This window comes from Gorilla gorilla, chromosome X (genome assembly GCF_029281585.2).
Source record: "Gorilla gorilla gorilla isolate KB3781 chromosome X, NHGRI_mGorGor1-v2.1_pri, whole genome shotgun sequence".
Classification (NCBI taxonomy): Eukaryota; Metazoa; Chordata; class Mammalia; order Primates; family Hominidae; genus Gorilla; species Gorilla gorilla.
In genome coordinates this window covers 115,491,075-115,515,431 of record NC_073247.2, presented here as the reverse complement: position 1 = coordinate 115,515,431, position 24,357 = coordinate 115,491,075, and the positions used below count along the sequence as shown (strand labels likewise).

General features: G+C 47.5%; 1 protein-coding gene across 1 annotated transcript; it reads left to right on the top strand.

Annotated features, from left to right (window-relative positions):
- The first annotated feature begins 562 nt into the window (after positions 1–562).
- On the top strand, positions 563–23,994 carry GLRA4 (glycine receptor alpha 4). The gene is made up of 9 exons (XM_004064625.4): positions 563–936; positions 4,033–4,163; positions 4,453–4,520; positions 4,760–4,983; positions 5,123–5,205; positions 6,769–6,909; positions 9,796–10,010; positions 15,406–15,555; positions 21,568–23,994. Exons 1-9 carry the CDS (start codon positions 866–868, stop codon positions 21,856–21,858), a joined length of 1,374 nt encoding a protein of 457 aa, XP_004064673.1. The 5' UTR covers positions 563–865; the 3' UTR covers positions 21,859–23,994.
- The last annotated feature ends 363 nt before the right edge of the window (positions 23,995–24,357 follow it).

Sequence of the window (24,357 nt, the reverse complement as noted above, 5' to 3'; positions counted from 1 at the left end):
AAGGGACAGACAGACTGTCAAGCAGGCAGACCACACCTGAGGAGGGTTCCCAAGTTCCTCTGTATCATGCATCTTCTGTGTCTCTGTCCAGAGAGTTGGGGGAAAGCTATTCCTGCCCTCAGCCTCTTCACCTTCTCTCTAACCTGAAGCTGTCAGCTTGAGAATACCTGGTGGCGCTGCCTAAACCCTCTCAGGTCTTTTTCCCCCTGGTAACAATCATTAGGACTTTACTGTTGGGCTCCAGCTTGGCTCCAGGATGAAAGGAAAGCTGGTCGGGAGTGGGAGGTGGGGGACGGGGGGAGCAGGGCCGCTTACATGCCCTCCTGCAGCTGGGGAGTTAGAGGTTGGACAGAACACCCCTGGCCCTCCCCAAGCAGCCATGGCAGCCCAAGCTCCTCCCTGGCATACGGGCAGGCTCTGAACCCCACTCCAGCTGCTGCCGACTGTGCCTTTAAATTACTGCTTTCGGAGGGTGCATCTAGCGGGAGGTGGGAGGCAGGAAAACATCTTCCTACCGGTCTCCCTCCTCCCTCCCCTCCAAGACTCTTCAGGATTTGGAGAGTGATTGCTGCCCAGAGAGAATCTTTTCCAGCTCCCAGCTGGCAGGCTAAGGCCCTCCGGAGCCCAAAGCGAGCCCAAGCAGAAGCCAGTAGGGTTATCTGTGTCAGGATCATTTCCAGGGGAATAGTTCTGGCCCCCGGCAGGTAAAGACGGGCCAGAGGAGAAGAGGCAGAAGAGGAGAGAGAGCAGGCTCTTTGCGAGCAGCCCAGGCTGGAGAAAGGCTCTGTACTTTTGGCGTTCCTGCAGGGATATCCCCTCTCACGTTGGCAGCCAGGCTGAGAAAGGGCTTCAAGATCCCCGCAGAATGACAACTCTTGTTCCTGAAACCCTCTCCTTCCTTCTTCTCTGGACCCTGCCAGGGCAGGTCCTCCTCAGGTGAGCTGAGTGGGGGTGAGAAGGAGGTGCATGCAAATACTAGCCAAGGGGGATGGGCAACCTGGGCATCTGGCACACTTTCCTCTAAGTTTGCACAAAGCCCGCAGTCTGGAGGGCTTCAGGGGAGGACACGCCTCCCCCAGTTAGGACCCCAAGAGCTTTTTATTAGAGATGTCAAGGCACCGGTCATGCTGGGAATGTTTCTGCACAGGTGGAAGCTTCCTAGGCCTGGGTAGGGGCTAGGCAACTAAGCCCCAGAATGGAGGGTGTCTGCCCCGCCACCTAACCCTGTTTCCCTATCATCTGGGCCACACACTGCTCAGATCGCTAAAAATGATGGCAACATCTGTCAACTGCCAGCCCAAGAGGCTTCAAGTAGCAGGGGTTTGCCCCAAGACCACATCAGGATGGAGCTGGGCTAGACATTCTTTGGCCTTCTGCAGTCACCCTGCCTGTGCTCACTTGGTTGCTCCCTATTCCTTGAGGGGGAAAAAGTAGCAGTCACTTCCTGGGCTTGCAGGAAAGACAGGCTTTGGGCTCCCTGTAAATGTTCCCCCACCAATTGCCCCTTTCTCATTAGACCAGGAGCCAGCCTAGGTTGGCAGGGTGAGCTGAACAGGAAAGATGGCTGTAGCCTGGGCTGACCTGATCGTAAGAGGAGTGCCTCCCAAGGTGGAGGGGGTCAGTACCACTGCAGCATACTCCTCCTCCTCCTCCTCTTAATCCAAGAAACATCGCAGGGCTGCTTGCCTCTGCAAAGCCTCTTGCCCCACTGTTTGCAGACACATTGGCTGGCAGGCAGGCAGGGATGCAGAGCAGGGCAATAAACTTCTAAAGAGTGAAAAGCAGCTCAAAGTAGAATGGCAGCACAGCTGGAGTTGACAGGAGGATGCAGGCAGAAGGGGGCACCACACTGGGCCTTGCAGGCCCTCCAGGAGGGGAGGCTGCCTCAAAGCTCAAGCTCCAGTAGCAGCATTCCCACTGGGGCTTGGAAAGCAGAGGCAGTTAGAACAAAATGGGCCCTTAGAGAGTCTGGAGTCCAAGTCCTTCGTTGTACATACGGAAACTGAGGCCTAGAGATGGGGAGTGACCTGCCCAGGGTGGCTCAGCTACCTAGCACCAGAGTTAGAGTTCTCTCCCTGCGCCACCCCAAGACTTTACATGAGAAAGACTGTCAGCTCTGGATCCTCCTAGGTCCTGAAGGTGTTTAGGACTTTCCAGGAATGAAAGAGAGGAAGGAGTGGCTGCACACAGTGACTCTGCTCTCAGGTCCTCAGACAAGTTAGCCCCAGAAGAGGGTACTGCAACAGGGGCTGGGGACCAAGACTGCTAAGCCCATAGCCTGTCCCAGGATACTAGGTCTAGGCTTAGCAGGAGAGGTGACCTGAGAGTGGGGCTGAGGACGGCGGGGAGGGTCCAGTTTCTCCACGTGCAGGACCATGTGGCCTCCCAGCAGGCAGGTGGCAGGTGGCCAGAAGCAGCAGCAGCACCTGGCTAGCGTGGACATCCTGTGGTGAAGTCACAGACTTCTGCTTGCTCCAGCACCACCACCAGCCTCCTTGGATTTTCAGAGCCTGCCTCTGTCCCCAGGGTAAGGGCTTCCTCTTCCTTAGAAGATTCAAGGAGGCAGGACTCTAGACGGTCAAGGTGGGGCTGCCACTGACCTTCCCCTACTTTTTGGCTCCTTGGCAGCCCACCCTGGGCTGCCTGCACCATAGTATTGTGATAGATAGAGCTAGTTTTGAAGTCAGTAGCTCTGGATTTGAATCCTGGCTTTACCACTCACTGGCTGCATGATCGTGAAGAATTCACCTCACCTTGCTGATCCTCAGTCTTCTCATTTATATAATGGGGGTAATCATAATACTTAGTTGAGAGGACTAATGTGAGAACTAAACTAGACAGAGTGTGTAAAGCATTTAGCCTGGTGCCTTAGCTATTTTTATTATTCTATCGGTCACTGGATAGTACATGGATCTACTGGGAAAGAGGAGCCCACTGGCTCAAAGAAGACTAGTCCCCAGCAGGTCAGCAGTTACCCTGCTGCCCAGTCCCACAGTGCGGCAGCGGCAGTGGAGTCGGCTATAGAGCAATGACAGCAGGCAGGAGGGAGCAGGAGGTGCCTGGCCCAGCCTGGAGTCCAGCTGAGCTCAGCCCTGAGAACTGCTCCTGTCCCCAAGGCTTTGCTAAGCTCCTAGTCCCTAGTTTATCTGTTAGCTGGCAAGTTGGTAAGTAGGCATATGAAAGGGGCTTTGCTGCTATTAGAGGGAAACCCGTTAGGAGAAAAGGGGGCTGGCTTCTAAGCTATGCCAAAGCACACTGGCTCCTTCCTCAAAATCAAGCTGTTAGCGGGGAAAATACGGGAGTTGACCTCAGCATGTCTACCCTACCAGGAGGCTTTTTCCCATCCCTAGAGTCCTGCTTCCCCACCATAGTTGCCAAAACTAGTTCACCTGGCTGCAGTGGCATGGTCCTTAACTAAAACGTAGCTCAAACATAGCTTCCTGTTGGAGCACACACCAGAAGCCAAAACTCCCTCTTCAGAAGCTGGGTCCTACTTCCTGAGCAGCCCAGCATAAAGCCCAAGCAACTGAAGCCAACTCTCACAAATACAAGTTGTCCTTGAGCCCTTCCCATCCTTGACTAGGCTAGACGGGAAAAACTTTGTAGTAGCCACATCATTTCCCGCAAGACATCACTCATTGAGTGTTTTCCAAGTACCTTCAGAAAGAGAACACTGGATGAGGCCTCAGCCTAGGGTTTGAGTCCTGACCCTGTCACTAGCTCTGAGATTTTGAACAAGTCAGTCCTCCTTTTGAAACCTCAGTTTTCTCATCTGTAAAATGGGAATAACAGTCCTCACTCCCATCTCACTGAGAATTGGGAGGGTAAGAAGACCTACTGTCTGTGAAAACACTTTACTAGTACTAACTGGCAGGCTGCCGTGTTGACTTATGGCGTTTTTGTTCTCATTTTGCAAATGGCACCCAGAGACCCATTGTCTTCTATCCTCCTGCCTGAGGGGTATGGAAACTGAGAGTCTGTGATAAGTGCAGCACACAACTGGCCTCAGACTTTTTTACCTCTCCTGTCCAGGGTGGCCTTGGCAAAAGAGGAAGTCAAATCTGGAACCAAGGGGTCCCAGCCCATGTCCCCCTCTGATTTCCTAGACAAACTTATGGGGCGAACATCTGGATATGATGCCAGGATTCGGCCCAATTTTAAAGGTAAGAAATCTTCATCCTATAAAAACTCCTCCCTCCCCACCACCTTTGGCAGCACACTAGCCAGCCAGCCCCTATTGCCTCCCCTAAGGAAAGGAGGCTGGAGGTCCAGGGCTGGGGCTGGTTCTAACAGCTCAGAAGGAGCCTCCTCACCCCATTGTCCATGGGCCTGTGTATCTGGCACTGATTTCTCCCAGCAGTGCCCTGGCCTGCAGCTCAGGGAAGGAGTTCTGGAAACTGCTCCCAGCCTCCTGGAATGCCCTGCCAATGGCCTGTGCTTTGCTACCCTCAGGCCCACCCGTGAACGTGACCTGCAACATCTTCATCAACAGTTTCAGCTCCGTCACCGAGACCACAATGGTAAGGGATCTCCCTGCTCCCCACTTCCAGCCTAGTGTGAGTGGGAGGAGCCCACCAGATAACAAGCTGGCATCTTTTGCCATATCAGCCCAAGGAAGGCTCCTTCTCCAGTGAAAAATGCCTACTGCCCCTGAGATGTGTTCCCAACATTACTCCTCATGGCCCTCCTGCCCCTACAGGCTTGCTGGGCCCCTGGGAATGGCAATGTTTCTGAAGGGCCCATATCTGCACCCTCCCAGGACTACCGGGTGAATGTCTTCTTGCGGCAACAGTGGAATGACCCACGCCTGTCCTACCGAGAATATCCTGATGACTCTCTGGACCTCGATCCCTCCATGCTGGACTCTATCTGGAAGCCAGACCTGTTCTTTGCTAATGAGAAAGGGGCCAACTTCCATGAGGTGACCACGGACAACAAGTTACTGCGCATCTTCAAGAATGGGAATGTGCTCTACAGCATCAGGTGCACCGGGTGGATAGCCAGGAGAGTTTGCGTTAAGGGGAAGAATTTGGATGAAGACTGAGGGGTGGGAGGAGGGTTCCCTTGCACTGTGATGGGCCCCAGTAAGCCAATGTCACTTCTTTCTTACTGTCCCCACTAGGTTGACCCTCATTTTGTCCTGCCCGATGGACCTCAAGAACTTCCCCATGGACATCCAGACCTGCACGATGCAGCTGGAGAGCTGTAAGTGTCTATATAGAGTCACAGAGAGCCTGGAATAACAGCCAGTTAACCTGACCTCATGACATCACAGACAGGAAAAGGGCCACTCAGAGTTGGGAGGAACTTACTCAAGCACACCCAGCCAATTCTTGGCACAGATGAGACTGGAAACCAGGGCTCCCTAACCTCTAGCCCAGTGTGTTTTTCATCCCCACGTTACTTGCTGATCTGGCTGTTCCATGGGGCTGGGGAACAGGAAGGCATCAGCCTTACGCACAAATGTGTTTGTGCGGTTTTGGGGGGCGATTTGAGCGACATCTTCTCTGCCCAAACATATGTCCCCTCTCACAGTGCCTGAAGTAGTTCCACCTTTACTTCTCTTGAATTAAGACATTGAAGATGCCTATAAAAATGCCAGAGTGGGCAGGGTGGGGGCACTCGTGGAGCCCTGATTCCCCACAAACACAGATAATCTTTGTAGAGAGGTAGGAGATGACAGTTCTAGGCACAAGACAGTGCCTAGAATGAAGAGGTCAGCCAAGGGCTCCTCTGTGGCAGGGGTGCCAGCCTGGAGGGGCTGCTCAAAGTGCAGAGGAACCAAGGATGACAAGGTTGGGTCATCACTTATTTCCACTCCCTCCTCATCTCCTGGGTCAGGGGAGACTGTTAGATCTGGAGCCATCCACTAGATGTTCACAGAAGAAGGCTTATAAGGCTGTTTCCAGCATAAAATAACTGTGATGAATAGAATGTGTCCTATGTGGTCAGCTCTTTAGAGTTCTTAAACCACTTTCACATCCAGGCTCTCAATATCCCTTCACGGCAACGCTGAAAAATGGGGAGAGCAGCTACTATAATTCCCATTTTACAGAAGGGGAAGCGACTTACCCAAAGTCACAGAGCTACTCTGGGTCAAGGCCCAACACTGGATGTCTGTGAGCCTTGGTGTTTCTGCTCCCATCTCTACCTGACATGTGCAAATATGGTCATATACATAGCATGAGCCCTCATGAACTGCTATGTATGTGTGAATAACTTGACATGTTCAGACATTAGCTTTAAATTTGCCCCAACTCAAGGCCCTGGCTAGGATCTATGGTATGCACATTGTCCCATGCATGACTGGCAGGATATAAATAGCTGTCTCCTCCCTGAGGTGATGTGGCAGAAGCCCTGGCTCTGAGGCTAGCTCAGCTTAAGACATGTGTTCGGTACACATGCTTACTCCCCTCGGCTTGAGATATGGCAGGAGGCTCCCAGCTGTGTTCCTTGACATCTTTCCAACCCTCTTGACCTGCTTTCTAGGTCTGCCAGAATAATTTCTCTTTGGGCTTTTCTCAAGCTTGAGAACAGGGTAGGAGAGGAGTCTGTAATCTTCCTGATTTACCTGCCCACTCAGGAAGGGCCCATGAGACAACTGACCAAGTGTCCTCTCCAGAAAAGTTTTCCTTTCCATAATGAGCATGAAGCTCCTAAACCCCAGACCTTACTCTTCACCTGTTCTCTCCTGCCTGTTCTGATCCTACCCCTACCCCCACCCAGCATCCACACTCTGCAGCCCTCTGCCATCTCTGTCACTTTCAGTTGGCTACACCATGAATGACCTCGTGTTTGAGTGGCTGGAAGATGCTCCTGCTGTCCAAGTGGCTGAGGGGCTGACTCTGCCCCAGTTTATCTTGCGGGATGAGAAGGATCTAGGCTGTTGTACCAAGCACTACAACACAGGTAAAAACCAGGATCTTTATTGGCTGTGAGCCACAGGAGAACCTTCAGATGTGAGGCAAGGGGAAAAGGCAGCTGGCCTCTATCGAAGGTTCAATCTATGTCAGATATGGGGCTAGGTGCTTCATATAACTTATCTATTTGTGACAGCAATTATAAATACCATTTTTCAGAAAGGGAAAACTGAGGTTCTAAGAAGTTAGTTAAATCAAGTGTCCAAGTCGCACAGCTAGTAAATGGCAGATTTAGAATTTAAATCCAAGCCTTCTAACTCCAAAGTCCGTGTTCTTGTTCCTGTCGCATGCTGCAGAGCAAATGACAGTGGGTGGACAGTTTCCCACTTTTCCTGGGGTCAACTTTGTGTGGAAGTGGGGAATCCACATCTGGTAATAGGGAGTGACTATGCTGAACCCAGAGGGAACAGGCCTGAGGGAAGTGGCCAGCTTACAGTCCACACCTCCCACTGTCGCTACCACTGCCAGCTCTCAGGAACTTCCCAGGTGTGAAATGTCAGCTAAGAAGTGGAGAAGGGCTGCTTTTCCAGGCTGAGGATCTGCCCCCCTGCAGCTTCTCTAAGAGTTGCTGGCTCCACATTTTCCCTGACAATTTGTCTGCGCGGAGCTCTGACCCTGAAATAGAGGCAGCAGCCTGAAGAGGGGAGATCCCGGGTCTCTTCCATGGTGGGCTGATATGTTTTGGGTGCTGCCCCATGAATATGTGTGTGCATGTATGTGGGGGTGTGGGGAGTGGGAAGAAAGAGGAAAAGGCCATTGAATTTAGAAAATGCAAGGGGGAATGAAAATTGATATAAACTTTTTGGCGTAAAAAAGTTGGCAATTTGTATATAGATCAGTGGTTTTCAAACTTTGGTGTGCACTATATTCCCCTGGGGAGTCTATTAAAATGTTGATTCCTGGGCTCTACCTCTCAGAGATTCTGATTATGATTACCTATACTTGGAGTGATGCCTAGAAATCTGCATTTTAACAAGCATCCTGAGGATTGTGGTGCAGGTGGTCCAGCAAACATGCTTTGAGAAACTTTAGTCTAGAAGCTAAAATTGTTTTTCTACTTATTTATCCAGGAATCCTACTCCTTGAAATGTATTATATGGACATATTCCAAAATACTGCATTGGCCTTAGACCCCAAGGGGGCTCCTGGGTGGCTGTTTATATTAGCAAAAACTTGGAAATGTTTTAAATATCCACCAATAGGGCAGAGGTTAAGTAAATTACATGTGCGTCTGCTTGGTGGACTAGTATGCAGACATTAAAAGGAATGGTTACAAGGTGCTTATATCAATGTGGGAAAGTAGGAGTGAAAAAAGGCAAGATTCGGAGGTATAAATACAGAATGATTATATTATGGTAAAAGAAACAAACCAAAAGCATGCATTTAAAAACCTTGGGTGGAAATAGCACTAAATGTCTCTAAAGTAATGTGATACAACAGATAAGAGCAAGAACTTTGGAGGCAGATAGAGCTGAGTTTGGATTCTCGCTCCATCATTTACTAGTTGAGCGCCCTTGAGAAACATAATTTAATCTCTTCATGCCTCCGTATTCCTGTCTGTAATATGAGAGATAATAATTTTACTTGCCCCAAAGAGTTGCTACAGGATTAAATGAGGTAAAGTATATAAAGTCAGGTCCCTTAGTAAGGGTTTGATAAATGTAAGCTTATGAATATTATTATTGCTTCTCTACTTCTTATTTTTTCTATACTAAACAAGTTTTAATTTTGGAATTAAAAACAAAACTATTGCAAAAAAAAAAAAAGAAGAAGAAGAAGGAAAGAAAGTATAGGTACCTAATAAAGGCATGTCACGGCAAGAATCCCAGGGTGGGATGAAGTGAGGTGGATTCAGGGAACAGTAAGAGGTCACAGCATCATACAATGTGTCAAAGCCATAATCAGTCATTGACAAAATCACTGACTTTGAAGAACCAAGTAGGCCTGATAAGACTAGACCTAGGCCAGAATAAAATAACAATATATGCATCTTCTCCTTCTTGCTTGGATTATCCTGAGCCTCTGCTTCCAAGAGAAGCTCTGCGTTAGTATTTTCTTAGCCCTAGGGCCCCAGAAAGCAGAGTAACGTGAAGTCTGGCAAAGGAGGTGGAGCATTGGTCGGTGTGCCTGGGCCAATGCACTTTTTGTTGGTAGAATAGAATGCTGCAGCCTGATGTTCTATGGGAACCTGCTCCCCGCTGTCTGGAGCTGGTCTCTGTTGGGCACTGTTTTCAGATGTTTGCTATCCGGCTCTTCTCACTTGCTTAAGACACAAGCAGTGTTTATCCCAGTGAATTGTTGTTGCTAGAGAGCTTCTGGGGCACTAGCAAGCACAAGCATGGCCCCTGAGATCTAAGTGGAGTCTAAGCTAATTGTTTTGTTAATAATGATAACAATAGTAACAGCTACCTATGTGTCAAACACCTCAAATACATTATCTTGTTTAATTTTTCCAATAGCCCAGTGATGCAGTTGGTATCACTACTCTGTTTTACAGGCAAGGAAACTGAAGCTCAAAACGCTTGGGTGTTTTGCCCAAAGTCACACAGTGGAAGGTTCAGGATTCAAACCCAGGCAGTCTGACTCTGGAGCCCTCCTGCTCCTTATCCTCTTGCTGTGCGGTCACGTGAAAGGCCTTCTGCTGGAAATGAAAGTGCTGGGAGCCAAAGGCCAAGTCTTTGATGGTTGCTCTGAGAGCTTCCTTAGTACATACATCTGGCATTACCTGGGGTCATTATGAAAGGCTCCTTCATTGGCCCAGCTGAGGTGCCCAGAGGCTGGTCAGTAGAGGGCTGCCCTAATCCTGTCCTAATCCCCTCAGGCTCAGCTACAGGCTGGGTACCTGGGGCCTGACACCTCACCTCTCTCCTTGCAGGGAAATTCACCTGCATCGAGGTAAAGTTTCACCTGGAACGGCAGATGGGCTACTATCTGATTCAGATGTACATCCCCAGCCTACTCATCGTCATCCTGTCCTGGGTCTCCTTCTGGATCAACATGGATGCTGCCCCTGCCCGTGTGGGCCTGGGCATCACCACCGTGCTCACCATGACCACCCAGAGCTCTGGCTCCCGGGCCTCTTTGCCTAAGGTGAAGAGACATGCAAGGGAACTTGCTTGCCATAGAGTACCCCATTTCCCATTCATCCCAATGTGCCCTCCTGCTCACCATTTACCTTGGATTTAAGGTTGAGAAGACCCACTGGGCAAAAGCTGGTGTCCTGCATTCTCTCTCCCTGTAATATACTGCTAATAACATTGTTGACAATGTGGAGGCTGGGGTTAGGGATACTATCTGGCTAGGGAATGAGGAGAGACAGTGCCTTACTTTGACTCTCTTCAGGAAATACTAGCAAGTCCAAGGTCAAAAGATCCTCAGCAAGTAGAAAGTCCTACTGCCTCATAATACAAATGAGGAGAATACAGCCCAGAGTGGTAAAATAACCTTCTTAAGATCATGCCTTATAAGAAACAACCAAAAGAATATCAGAGTTTTGAACCAATTTCTGTCATCTTACTGTATCAGAAATTAGAAACTATCACAAAGCGCTCTAGAGATAGTATCCATTCTTTTGGGATGAGAAAATTGAGGTAGAAAATAGCAATTAAAGTCAGTGAACTCCAGTTGTCTGGGCCCAGTGATGTTTTGATTACGCAGGAAGATTTGTGCTGATGGGACTGGGCACAGATTCTCCCTGCCTCATGTCTTCATGTAGGGAATTTAGAGGTCACCTCAAAGTCCTTACAGTCAGCAAGGCTCTGAACAAATCAGGGAACAAGGCCATTTATTCATTCAATAAATATTTATTGAGCATGTACTATGTACCAGCCACTGAACTTTGTCATGGAAAAATAACAGGAAGCAAAAGCAACACAGTTCCTTGTGGATCTTACAATGAACATATTCCCTCCTGCACTGATTTGTTGGGAACCAGGCCTTGTGATCTCCCATCTCTCAGTGCTTGTTCCTAAGAAGACTTTTTACTGGGGGCTTACACAGCAGGTAATTTCAGACATCCATGGTGAATTTATGAATTTGCTACATGGCGCGGGTTGGGGGGCTAGTGATTAGGAGTAGGAGATTGGGGTCAGACAGATTTGGGTTTGTCTGCCAGGCTCATCATCTACTAATAATTTACCTTAGGTAAATTCCTTAACCTCTCAATCATCTTGCCTATAACATGGGAATAAGAATATTACCAGTTCCGGCTGGGAGCAGTGGCTCAGGCCTGTGATCCCAGCACTTTGGGAGGCGAAGGCAGGCGGATCACGAGGCCAAGAGTTCGAGACCAGCCTGGCCAACATGGTGAAACCCCATCTCTACTAAGAATACAAAAAATTTAGCTGGGTATGGTGGCGTGAGCCTATAATCCCAGCTCTCGGGAGGCTGAGACAGAAGAACCGCTTGAACCTGGGAGGCAGAGGTTGCAGTGAGCTGAGATCACACCACTGCACTCCAGCCTGGGCAACAGAGCAAGACTCTGTCTCGAGAGAAAAAAAAAAAAGAATATTACCAGTTCCATAGGGTTATTGCAAAATATAATGTATTAACACATAGGACAGTGTTTGGCACATAATAACCGCTCAATAAATGTTAACTATTGTTATAATTATCAGGTGTCAACGTTGAAAAAACTGAGTGATGAATCTGGGGCTAAAGCAGCTGGTGTTGTCCCTAATTATTTTTGAGTTGTCAGAAACCCTTTGAGGTGATCCAAAACCCTATAGGGATAGATGGTGACAAAACTCAGATCAGAATCACATGTCCCAGGAAACGTTGTTAGAGATCATTTTCTGTAAATGTGTTTCCTAGATGGACAGGGATATTGACAAGGCTCTGAGAGGCAGGCTGGACTTAGGCAAGGGCTACACGGCCAGACCAGGCTGTGATGGTCGTGTTTTGATAATGATGTTGTAAGGAGACCAGAAGCAGAAAAGTAGTTCAGACCTAAGAACCCTGCCCTAGTTTATTGCCTCTGCCATGCAAGGTGATTCATCTCTAAAGCAGGGAGGTACTGCAATTTATGCCTTATTCTTGTCAAGAGAACTTCCTTTTCTGGTTCCCTCCTGTGAGTGAACATAATCCATCTGCTCCCAGGAATCACTTAGTTTCCTTATTTGGAAAAAAAAAAGTCTTTGTTTGAGGGTTGTTTGCAGCATTTGGTACCTTCTTGTCAGATTTTAATGACTTCTTCATGGCCTCATTGGCCAGTAAGCAAAATATCCAGGCCTGCACCCTGAACTAAATAGCCTCATTAACCAGCCCCTCAGAGCAAGGGACTCAGTAAGCCAGGGACTGTCTGCTCACTCTTGAGTTTGTGCAACATTAAGTTTGGTGGGGGCCCATGAGGTCAGGCCAGGGGCTTCCAAAAGTCACACCAGTCTCACACCCCTAATACAACTCTAGTGTCCAGAATGAGAGTGGTAGAGGCTTACTTTGTAAGGGAACTCGATTGGAGTGGCCATTCCTCATGTTCCCAGGAAACAACTGTTACTTTGCCTTTATGGTGCCACCAAAGGCACTGATTACCATCTCTTTGCCATGACTTTGATCCTCTCAACTGCAGGGAGCTCAAAGCAGAATGGAAGGACTAAATGGAAATTTATTCCAGACTCTAGGAGATTAGACCTAAAGTTGCAGCAGGGAAGGAGCCACTTCTATCTAGATCCTGTCATCTAAATGGCCTACAGCTGTTGGGGCAGGTCGTGGTAAGGAGGGTAGAGAGCAAGCAGAAGCCAGCAGATATACACATCACATGTTGCTAAACCATCTATCTGTTCATTCATTCAAAAAAATATTTACTGTAGTCCAGAAACTCAGCTAGGCATTGGAAGCAGAACCGTGATCGAGATAGAAACAGTCTGTGCCATCGAAGAGCTCACAGTCTAGTGGAGGGAATGGCCAGGTATGTGATGGATGCTAAGAAGTTGTAGGTAACCTGAGCACATACAGCAGGACAACCCACACAGACTGGGATGATTAGGGAAGGCTTCCCAGGGGATGTGGTACCTAAAATGAGAGCTGAAGGATGAGTAAAAGTTATCCAGGTAAATGAGAGAAAGGTTAGAGGAGATTGGCTCTTTGGGAAACTACTGAAATAGTTAACCCAGCAGATTACAAGGGGTGTGATGAAACTGAACAGGTAGGCAAAGGCTAGATATCATGATAAGGGGAGCAAAGACTGTATCGTAAGGGTAATGGAGAACCACTGAAGGATCATAAAGGGGAGTGATATAATCAGATTTACATTTTGAAAACAACTCTGGCTACTGTTTGGAGAACAGATTGGAGGTGGCAAGAGTAGATGCAAGGAGACCATTCAGAAAACTTGCAACCCTTCAGATGTGCTAGGATAGCGAGTGGACAGATTCCTGAGTTTTTGTTTTTGTTTTTTTTGTTTGTTTGTTTTGTTTTGTTTTGTTTTTTAGACAGAGTCTTGCTCTGTCACCCAGGCTGGAGTGCAGTGACATGATCTCAGCTCATTGCAACCTCTGCCTCCCAGGTTCAGGCAATTCTCCCACCTCAGCCCCCCTAGTAGCTGGGATTACAAGCATGCACCACCACACCCAGCTAATTTTTTGTGTTTTTAGTAGAGACAGGGTTTGGCTATGTTGGCCAGGCTGATCTCGAACCCCTGGGCTCAAGTGATCTGCCTCTTGGACTCCCAAAGTGCTGGGATTACAGGCATGAGCCACAGCACGCGGCCGAGATTTTTAAGATGTATTATTGACACACTTATCATTAACAGGACTTTCTTCCTAGTGCTTAAAGTGTCTTTTTCTTTGATGGTCTAAGGACCTTCATGGCCATCTCTTTATAATAATGAGTAATTACCTCATTATTGATCTTGATAGCAGGTATTTGATATCCTTGGGAGCACTGTGGGACTGAGGGATGGTGAATGAAATAGGATGCCCTCTCAGTAAGTGGCAAAGTGGAGACACCAAAGGATGCTTCATCAGGGTTGTCTAGTAACCCACTGCCACCATCTCAGTGACATTGCCCTAAAAGAGTTAGAGCAGGGTTTTTCACCCTTAGCACTCTTGCCATTCAGGGCCAGATAATTCTTTGTTGTGTGTGTGCGTGTGTGTGTGTGTGTGTGCATGTCTGTATGTGTGTCTGTGTGTGTCTGTATGTGTCTGTATGTGTGTCTGTGTGTGTGCATGTCTGTGTGTTGAAGGCCAGGCAGGGAGCTGTGTACTGTAGGATGTTTAGCAGCATCCCTGGCCTGTACCCGTTAGATGTCTGTAGCCACCTCCTCCCTCAAAATTGTGCCACCAAAAGTGTCTCCAAATATTACCCAATGTCCCTGGTGGGGGACGGAGTTGTCCCCAGTTAAGAATCACTGAAGCAGAGGATTTATTTATCCAGTGAAACTTGCTCCTTACCTGGGGTCTGCAGCACCCTCACTTCCCATCATAGCAGCGGCTGATGAAAGAAGTGGCCTGTCTGAAATTCTGTTCTTGCTGGGGTGCGCTATGTAGTAAGCTCAGCAGCTCAAAACTAAGTAGCAGGTAATTTGGTTGAGAAGATGAAAAGGTCTAAACCTGAGCTCTGTCCTCCACTCCTGGCCCCATCCAGCTGCAATGCCTGGAAGAGGCCAGAAAGCGGGAGACAAAAGTACTTAGAGGCTGCCAAGGAAAGCAGTGAGAGGAGAGTACAAGGGACTGGATAGGTGGATGCCAACCACATCTTGCAACTAGCAAAGCATCCTTAAAGGGGTGGGTGGTGTTCCCTCAGTATCCCTGCCCTGTTCTCTCCAGGGTGAGAGATGAGGCCCCAGCTTACTACTGAGCTAAATTCATCAGCAGAGCCTTTCCAAAAGAGCAACAAGGAAAACCACAGGACCAAGGGAAGAACAGGGGTGGAGGAGGGAAAGGAAGGAACTCCTAGTTTGTCAGTGAGACCACAGCCTAAGTAAATGGCAATGCCACTGAATTGAAAGCCCAGAACCCTCAGGTCCTAGTGCCACCTTCTCACTGGGTAATCTTGGCTAAGACCATCTGCTCTGGGCCTTAAGTGTCTTCATGTGTCTCACATCGGAATTGTGAACCCTGCCTGACCAATTACCACTGAGGCTGTGAGGACCCTAGGAGATAACAGAGGGAAGACAAATGCAGTGTTCATGCTCATTGCTGTTTATTGAAATAAAAGAATCAGAAGAAGATCAGAATGAAGACAATAATAAAAAGCAGAAGCAGAAGTACAAGAAGAATAAAGAAAGGAAGGGAAAGAATTGTAGGAAGGAAAAACTTGTAGAAGTAGAGGGTGGAGAGTGCGAAGAGGTGGAGTATGATGGGCAGTCCGATCTTTTCCATCTGGGCTTTCAGACAGTGGGATATGTCGTGGAAGGCTTCTTTAAACACCAGAAGAAATTCAGGATAAAGCTCAAAAAGAGCAGGCAATCGATAGGGGTTGAAAATCCACTCAGTAGGCCACGGAAGGACTCCAAGAAGGTTGATCGTTCTGTCGCTGGATGTTGTAGGTGTCCTACGTGAAGGCAATCGACATCTGGATGGCTGTGTGTCTGCTCTTTGTGTTCGCTGCCTTGCTGGAGTATGCTGCTGTAAATTTTGTTTCTCGTCAGCATAAAGAATTCATACGACTTCGAAGAAGGCAGAGGCGCCAACGCTTGGTGAGTACAACTAGGGAGCGGCCCACTGCCTTTCTCCTTTGGACTCCTTCCTCCCTACTCCGCCTCCCCACAAACCAAGACCCACCCCAGGGCTGCAAGGACTAGATAGGCAATCAGAAACCCTGGATTCATACAGGCGCAGTGGCTCACGCCTGTAATCCCAGCACTTTGGGAGGCCGAGGTGGGTGGATCACCTGTGGTCAGGAGTTCGAGACCTGCCTGATCAACATGGAGAAGCCCTGTCTCTACTAAAAATACAAAATTAGCCGGGCGTGGTAGCGCATGCCTGTAATCCCAGCTACTTGTGAGGCTGAGGCAGGAGAATCGCTTGAACCCAGGAGGCAGAGTTTGAGGTGAGCCGAGATTGAGCCATTGCACTCCAGCCTGGTCAACAAGAGCAAAACTCCTCAAAAAAAAAAAAAAGAAAGAAAGAAAGAAAGAAACCTGGATTCTAGTACTAAGCTGGTCACTGTTAAGCTAAGTACTTTAATCTCTTTGATTACTTTAATCTCTTTGATTTTAATCTCTTTGATTACTTTAATCTCTTTGATTCTGTAAGTCAGTATAGTAGATTGAATAAGGGCATGGGCACAGTGCTTGACATAGAATAAGCACTGAAGATATGTTAGCTAGTAGTAGAACCTTACCAAGTTAGCTAATAAGAGATTGCTTTGCCAGGCACGGGGGCTCACGCCTGTAATCCCAGCACTTTGGGAGGCCAAGGCGGGTGGATCACAAGGTTAGGAGTTCGAGACCAGCCTGACCAACATGGTGAAACCCTGTCTCTACTAAAAATACAAAAATTAGCCAGGTGTGGTGGTGGGCACCTGTAATCCCAGCTACTCAGGAGGCTGAGGCAGGAGAATCGCTTGAACCTGGGAGGCGGAGGTTGCAGTGAGCTGAGATCACACCACTGCACTCCAGCCTGGGCAACAGAGTGAGACTCCATCTCAAAAAATAAGTAAATAAATAAATAAATAAAAAGAGATTGCTTTGAGAAGTAGTAATTGCTCCCCCACAACTGGGAGGAAGGTAGCCCAGGTTGTCATACACTAATTGGTGGTTAAGAATTCAACAGTCAGGCATTGGTGCCTTTCTAGGGGAGCATTATAAGAGGACCCCCATAGCTAAGTTGGAATTGAGAAACCACCACTTGCCTGTTCTGACTGTTGGATTTCTTCTTCTTGATCTTCATTGGGTGCATTAGAGTTGTTGGGCTTGAGTTGTTGTTCTCCCTCACTCTTTTCTGTTAACCTCATTTTTTCTACAGTAAAGTGATCACCTGGGGAAATATGAAAGAAATCTTGTCGTCATGACAACAGAGGCAGTTTACCCCCAATTGCCCAGACAATAGGTGCTAGGTAAGTTGTCATGACAACAGAGGTGCCTGGGCCAGCCTCACAGAAGCAAGTGTCCAATTATGAGCAAAGCTGAAAGGCTTAGCTGAGCTACATACTGGTTGCTTAACCATTAGAGACACAGAGTTCTGGTCTGTCTTCAGCTCTGACTCCATGTTTTCTGTCTAATCTGGAGGCTCTAAAGCCAGAGAGGCAAGAGCATAATGACCTCTGGGGAATGGGAAACAATGCTGTGAACCCACTGTTAAAATCCTGACTCTAGCTTGTCTGGGCCACACTAGCACAAGGAATGTTCTCTCCTCTTAACAAACCACCTCCCACCTCAGCTGCTCCAGGGGCACCCCCACCATATGTCCGCACTAAAAATATCTCACAAACTACCTCCTTGGTTTCATGTCCCTTGTTAAGGTCCCTTTCTGCTGAGGGCAGGGCTCCTGTCTCATCTAGTGGTTTGAATTTATCAGTCCCTACCCTTTAGTCCTTTAGTTGGTCCCTGGGCAGTACGCCCTCTAGTGGACTAATCCACAACTACATGTCCTCGAGTAGGACTCATTCTTCAAGAAACCTAAAAGCATTTCCTAACCCATACCAAGGGTTAGAAAAATATATGTATACACCTAGCAGAAGGGCAAGAAAAAAGGACACTCCATTTTCTTTTTTCTTTTCTTTTTTTTTTTTTTTGAGACGGAGTCTCGCTCTGTCGCCCAGGCTGGAGTGCAGTGGCGCGATCTGAGCTCACTGCAAGCTCTGCCTCCCGGGTTCACGCCGTTCTCCTGCCTCAGCCTCCTGAGTAGCTGGGACTACAGGCGCCCGCCACCACGCCCGGCTAATTTTCTGTATTTTTAGTAGAGACAGGGTTTCACCGTGTTAGCCAGGATGGTCTCGATCTCCTGACCTCGTGATCTGCCCGCCTCGGCCGCTCAAAGTGCTGAGATTACAGGCGTGAGCCACCGCGCCCGGCCAGGACACTCCATTTTCTAAGCTAACTGTCCCCACCCCCTCTTTAGCTGTGTCGAACAAATCTGCCTGCAGGTACCAAAATCTTATCTTTATAGGAGTTTTGATCTTGGTGCCTTCTCAATGCCTACCTTGGAAAAAAAAAAAAAAACAGACTGCCAACCAATCCAGAGTCCTTTCACCAGCTAAGTTGCCTGTATGGATGTCCCAGCAACAAAAAGGCTGCCATTGTTACTGTAGAGCTATTCCAGGTTGACTCTAGTCCCACCTCCTTTCCTGAACTCCTGCAACCCGCAACTGCCTGCAGCCTGTCCCCTCCTCCTCATATATATAGGCTGATCCTGAGCTCATAATGGAGTCTGTCATGACCAGTGCTCAATTATTACAAAGTTACAACAGCAGCCTGGGCCTTGCTTAGGACTCTGGGGCCTGCCTGAAAGTGGGCTGAGGCTTTTTTTTTTTAACGTGAATTATTATTATTATTAACGTGAATAAAACTGAAAATCAAACCCGTGCCATTCGTCATGTCCTTTTTTGAGTCTTCTAAAGTCACTGTTATCCCAGGACCTGTAGCAGGTATTTTGGAGGCACCAAGCAGGCTGAAAAAATTGATGGAGAGTTCATCCATTTCTAGAACCTCTGTCCGGGCCCTACTGCTCCAGCTAGGGAAAAAGAATTCTTCAGTCTGAGAGGGCAGGGAGAAAATCCATGTGATCTTCAGGGAACCCTTAGCCAAGAGTCAGTTAGGAGTGTTCTAGGAACCAGCCAGCCATTCACATCTTTTCTTCTCGACTCTCTCCTCAACCAACAACTCCATAGCATGGTGGCCCCCTTTCATGTCACTGCCTAAAGTGGTTTACTTTTTACCCATGCAATCCTACACTGTCTTCCCGGCTAGTCCATAAGCTTCCCCAGGAAAGGGAAGCTCTTTTTCATCTCCTTAGCAGGCCTTAGCACCAGGCTCTGGCCACAGCAGTCATGTAACCCAGCTCACCAACTTTTACAGGCTGATTGGAGAGGACTGTCTTTCAAACTGGACAGAGCAAAAGCTTTGCCATGATCAATAGAATAACTTGATCACTGGAAGAAATTTCAAAATACTGCCCAGTCCTCTCAAGGGCTTGGTCCCAGAACCCTGCCCACCTCTCTTCATCCTCCAGCACCCTCTTCATTCCCCATTCTCTAATCCCTTTTTTTCTAGCCCCTCTCACTTCAATACAAATCACTCTTTCCCATCTCCACACTTTACCTCCTACACTGTGCATTCCCTCCTTAGTGTGGTTTTGAGATATCTTCCCTCTCTAGCTTCTCAGTCCTTCTCCCCTATAGATAGCCAGGGGGAAAAAAGTTCTATTTTAATAGGCATATAAGCCACAGAGTGGTATTTAAGGCTCCAATGTTCCTTTCCAGCACACACACACACACACCCCACACACAAACACCCCTCAGAATTTGGCCTAAATAGAGAATACCCAAATGCAGGATGCCCCACCCCTGGATTTCAAGCCACTCATCTTTGCTCCTCCAGCTACAACAGGTGCAATATGTTAAAGTCACAAAAAGCCAAGAGCAGCTTACTCTGTTGGCCATATTTTCTCTCCCGTGTGAAATGGCTTTTTCCAGCCTGGGAAATGTGTCCAAATAACTCCCTTTAGATTTACTATGATTGGAGAAAAGGGAAAATAATTAGATCTATAGAAACAGAAATAGCAGTTGGATCCAACTTTCCCCCTCAGAGCTTTTTTGCCAACATCCTTTGCTTACATCCTCTAGCCAGGGTAGGGCTCAGGGGATCAGGGTGAGTACTGGGGAACAGGGTCATCTGAGGGACCCTGAACTGGAAATCAAGGGAGAAAACCATTTTACTTACTCCCCTCATTTTAAAATTATTGCAAAATATTTTGTTTGCCTCTGGTTCTTCACCTCGAAAATGGGTCCAGCACAACCTCCTTTGTCAGAATAGTGTAAAAATGAATTACAGAGTACATGTGGGGTGAACCAAGGCCTGTCTTTATGATGACAGGTCAGTTTCTAGTCATGTCATTATCAAGGGTTACTAGGACCTACAACACCAACATCTCATACACAAAGCCACTTTTCTTTTTTTTTCTTTTTCTTTTTTTTTTTTTTTTTTTTGAGATGGAGTCTCGCTCTGTCACCCAGGCTAGAGTGCAATAGCGCAATCTCTGCTCACTGCAACCTCCGCCTCGTGGGTTCAAGCGATTCTCCTGCTTCAGCCTACTGAGTAGCTGGGATTACAGGTGCCCGCCACCACGCCTGGCTAATTTTTGTATTTTTAGTAGAGAAGAGGTTTCACCATATTGGTCAGGCTGGTCTCGAACTCCTGACTTCGTGATCCGCCAGCTTCAGCCTCTCAAAGTGTTGGGATTACAGGTGTGAGCCACCGTGCCTGGCAAAGCCACTTTTCAGTGTGTTGCCATAGCTGCAGAGGTCCCACGATAAAGACCCTGTGGTGTCCCTCTAACTGAGAGAGACAGAGTGTTTAAAATCTACTTTATCCACATTTTGTATATATCTATGTCATACCTATACAATATACACATATTTTTTTCTTATAACTTATAATAAATACCTCAGGTAGCCACAGGATGACCAGCTCTTCCTGATTTGCCTTGCACTTCCCCAGTTTCAGCCCTGAAAGACCCAAGTCTTAGGAACACCTTCCGTTCTGGACAAACCAAGGTGACAGTTTGCATCGTCCTCCAAGAGGCCATTGCACTTCAGGTGATTTCTTAGATACCTGAAACTTTGAGTCTAAAACCATGAATACTTTAAGAAATTACCACCATCTTTGAAGGAAGCATTTCTCAACCCTGTCCTTTAGAAGTAAATAAAATTAGGCTTGTTAGGGTTGCATATAAAATAAGACTAAATAGGCTGTGAATGGGGGCCTGAGGGCCTCATGTAAGTAAAGCTCTCTCTATTGACACTCAGAGGTTTTGGTTCTCTCTCTCTCTCTCTCTCTCTCTCTCGCTCTCTCTCGCTCTCTTTCTCTCTCAACTTTAACTTTCTGTCCCTACTTCCTGGCTCCCAGCTGCGTTTAGCTACTAAAGGTTGTCAGCTAACTATTGGAAAATGGACTTTTGGCAGTCTGCCGCGTTACTTAGTGCTTATATAAAATTTACCCCTCACTGGGCATGTGTTTATCCTAATTTGGATAACTCATTGGGTTATTTAAAACTTTTGGAATTTTCAGTTTTAAGTTGAGATAAATTTTCAAAGATACGATACAAAAGGGGAATGAATTCTGAAGCTTTTGAAAGTCATTAAAGTCAAGTTTACTAAGACTGAATATCTCAACTTCACTATCTAATAGTTTTGTTGTTTTGTTTATTACCAGTCAGAGATAACTTGACATTGAGATGTCCTCTCACAGTGGCCGGCACTTCACTGGATTTTAGATAGCTCTAAATGATGTTTTGCATTTTACATGGGTAGCTTAGAGCCTATCTGCCATGGAATCATAACGTACACTATATATAGCACGTAGAGCTGCTTAGCATACATCTATCTCATGAGTAGTGTTGTGACCATAAAAAGCATGCAATGGCCTGTGTACCCAAGGCACCTTGTCTGCATAACATTCCCTATGAGATATTGATGGGTGGTCTGTTCTCTATCCCTCTGCCTTTGAGCTTTGACCTCAAATTCTGCCTTTTCTTCCTTGTAATTCCAGGAGGAAGATATCATCCAAGAAAGTCGTTTCTATTTCCGTGGCTATGGCTTGGGCCACTGCCTGCAGGCAAGAGATGGAGGTCCAATGGAAGGTTCTGGCATTTATAGTCCCCAACCTCCAGCCCCTCTTCTAAGGGAAGGAGAAACCATGCGGAAACTCTACGTGGACCGAGCCAAGAGAATTGACACCATCTCCCGGGCTGTCTTCCCTTTCACTTTCCTCATCTTCAATATCTTCTACTGGGTTGTCTATAAAGTGCTACGGTCAGAAGATATCCACCAGGCTCTGTGAATAGGGTGGGAGCTATAGAGTCCTGCTGCTGGCCTCCTGCTTCCTCCTGGGTGGGCTTTCTCCCTCAGTTAGACTCCATTAGGGGTTTGGACAGTTCCTTCCTGATCTCCCACTCAGAACTTCAACTACCAGTCCCAAAGCTATGTGGGCCTATATTGCATGGTGCCAATGGTGGCTGTACTTACAAAGATGGCTTATCTACCCTAGTCCATATTTTCTCCATACTTTCCCATTTCTCATGAGACTAAGGTTTGGCCACATTCCTGGGGCCAGGATGACCTTCTGCCCTTGCTGGAGCCTCCCTGTTTTCCAATACTCCAGTGGAGAGTATTCAGAACACTGCTGCTAGATTCTGGCATTTGTCATCTTAATCTGCACCACTTCTCCCCCTGCCACCTCCCACCCAGAGCCTGGCCATTACTGTGTCCTCTGTCCCTCCTGCTGCAGATTCAAATGGTGAGTTTCTCCTATCCACAAGTGCTGCCCTGTGGGGCCTAGTCAGGTTTCCTTGAAGTGAGAGGAAGGCAAAGCCGCAAGTTCCCCACCTCTCGAGAGGGTTGGAACAGTCATAGGCTGCACTGGGCTAGCGACTATATGGCCCAACAGAGAGGTGTTCAAGTCTCTTGGGAAGCCCCGCACTTTGTCTTCATCCCTTTTCCTATTGCGCTTGTCTGCTCTTTCCTGTTCACTGAGATACTCCTCGTCTGTCTCTTAGTTTTGAGGAGAGCGTTCTGAGCTGACCAGGGTAGCTGGTTCAGAAATTACTGTCAGAATTGGGGCAGAGACTTTGGGTTCTCAAAAAGACTAATCTTCCAGATCCACCTGAACATTCTGGTCTCAGAAATATTCGTTCCGTTCCCTAATTAACTAGCATGGTGGCAGGATCTGTTGGACAGCTGGGGAGTGTAAAAAGAGAAAAATACTTGTTCTTTAAGAAACTTACATTATGATGCTAGAAAACTTTTGAGAAAAGTGAGATCCAAGGTAGTGGAACCCAGGAGGAGTAGAATAGAGAAACTATTCTCAGAGTGTCTTTTGTTGGCTGGGCTTTCATTTGTTTCTTCTTTCTCACCAAAGTCTATTTTCCAGGGCCCTTCATTTCCAACCTGGTCTTTCACCTCCTTTTGGTGTGCAAATAAAGGTGCCACTGCAACCTTGTTAAGGATGGAATGGGCTTCAAGTTTGCTGGGGAGGAACTAGGCATGTAGAAGACCCCTATACTAGATCAACATTGATTTGACCAACATTAGGGTAGCAGTTGTAGAAGTTAAAGAGCCATAATTCAGAGTTGTTTCTTCACCCTTCTTGCTCCATAAGGAGAAGCAGTGAGTAGGTGTAGCAGTCAGTTGAAACTACCAGAAATGTCAGAATAGAGAGAGTTGGTGTGGAAGAGCCCACTTCAGGCCTGACATACCACTGGGACATGGGGAAGCATGTGCCTGGCACACTGAGACCTTTGAAGTGACCAACTGTGAGCAACTGAAACAGGAGAGATTAAAGTGTGGGACTGACACTGGAAGAAAGAAGTGATCAAATGATCTCTTAGACATCTTGTCCTTTTCTCTGGACCTAGAATAATTAAGCACATAAGTCCAGTCTCTCCCTCTGCTTCTCTCTTTCTCTCTCCTTTTCTCTCTCTCTTCCTCCTTCCTTCCCTTCCTCCCTCCATATGGTGATCCAAATTGAAAGTCAATAAATCCAATGGCCAAAGCTAATCCTATAATCAAACCAAGAGCTTGACTTTGTCTTTATCCCTTTTCCTATTGCGCTTGTCTTCTCTTTCCTGTTCACTGAGATACTCCTCTTGTCTGTCTCTTAGTTTTGAGGAGAGCATTCTGAGCTGACCAGGGTAGCTGGTCCAGAAATTATTTTTATTGGCAATATTATAACTCTGGTACCAAGCAGATTTAAAACAAAATAACTGGCATAAGGGAGCAGATTGAATTGAGAAGGGCAGAAAACCCCTGTTTTCCTATTTCTGCCCAGGTAGTGCCAATCAATGAGAGGCCACAAGCAATACTCCTTTGAAAGGAGCAGAGAGCATCTCTTTGATACTCTCCATGGAGGGGCTGGGGTGTCAGGCTGCTGCAGCCCGAAGGCGGGGGTAGCAGGGAGGGTGGACTATGGAGATGAGCTTATTGCACAGAGCTCTACTTGTTACAGATCTTGTCCAGATGGGCCAACTGCACAAATCTGCCCTGTTGGAAGTCTCAAGAACAATGCCCTGGAGACAGCTACAGCACTGAGCAATAGAGCCTGCCCAACTGGGACTCAGATCAGGGCATCAGCTGGTGCTGGGAGCCAAAGAAGCCAAAGTACCAACCAACATAATAGCCCACAGGAGCACACAAAGCCACTCAGAGGCAATGCCAGGTGGAAGGTGCTATTCCTCCCCATTGGAGCCCCCAAGCAGGGAAGGGAGATGCATGGTGTCAGAATCAGGTGCAGATGACTTTCATTTTCCTCACCCTTCCCACATATGTACAGGGGCTGGGAAAT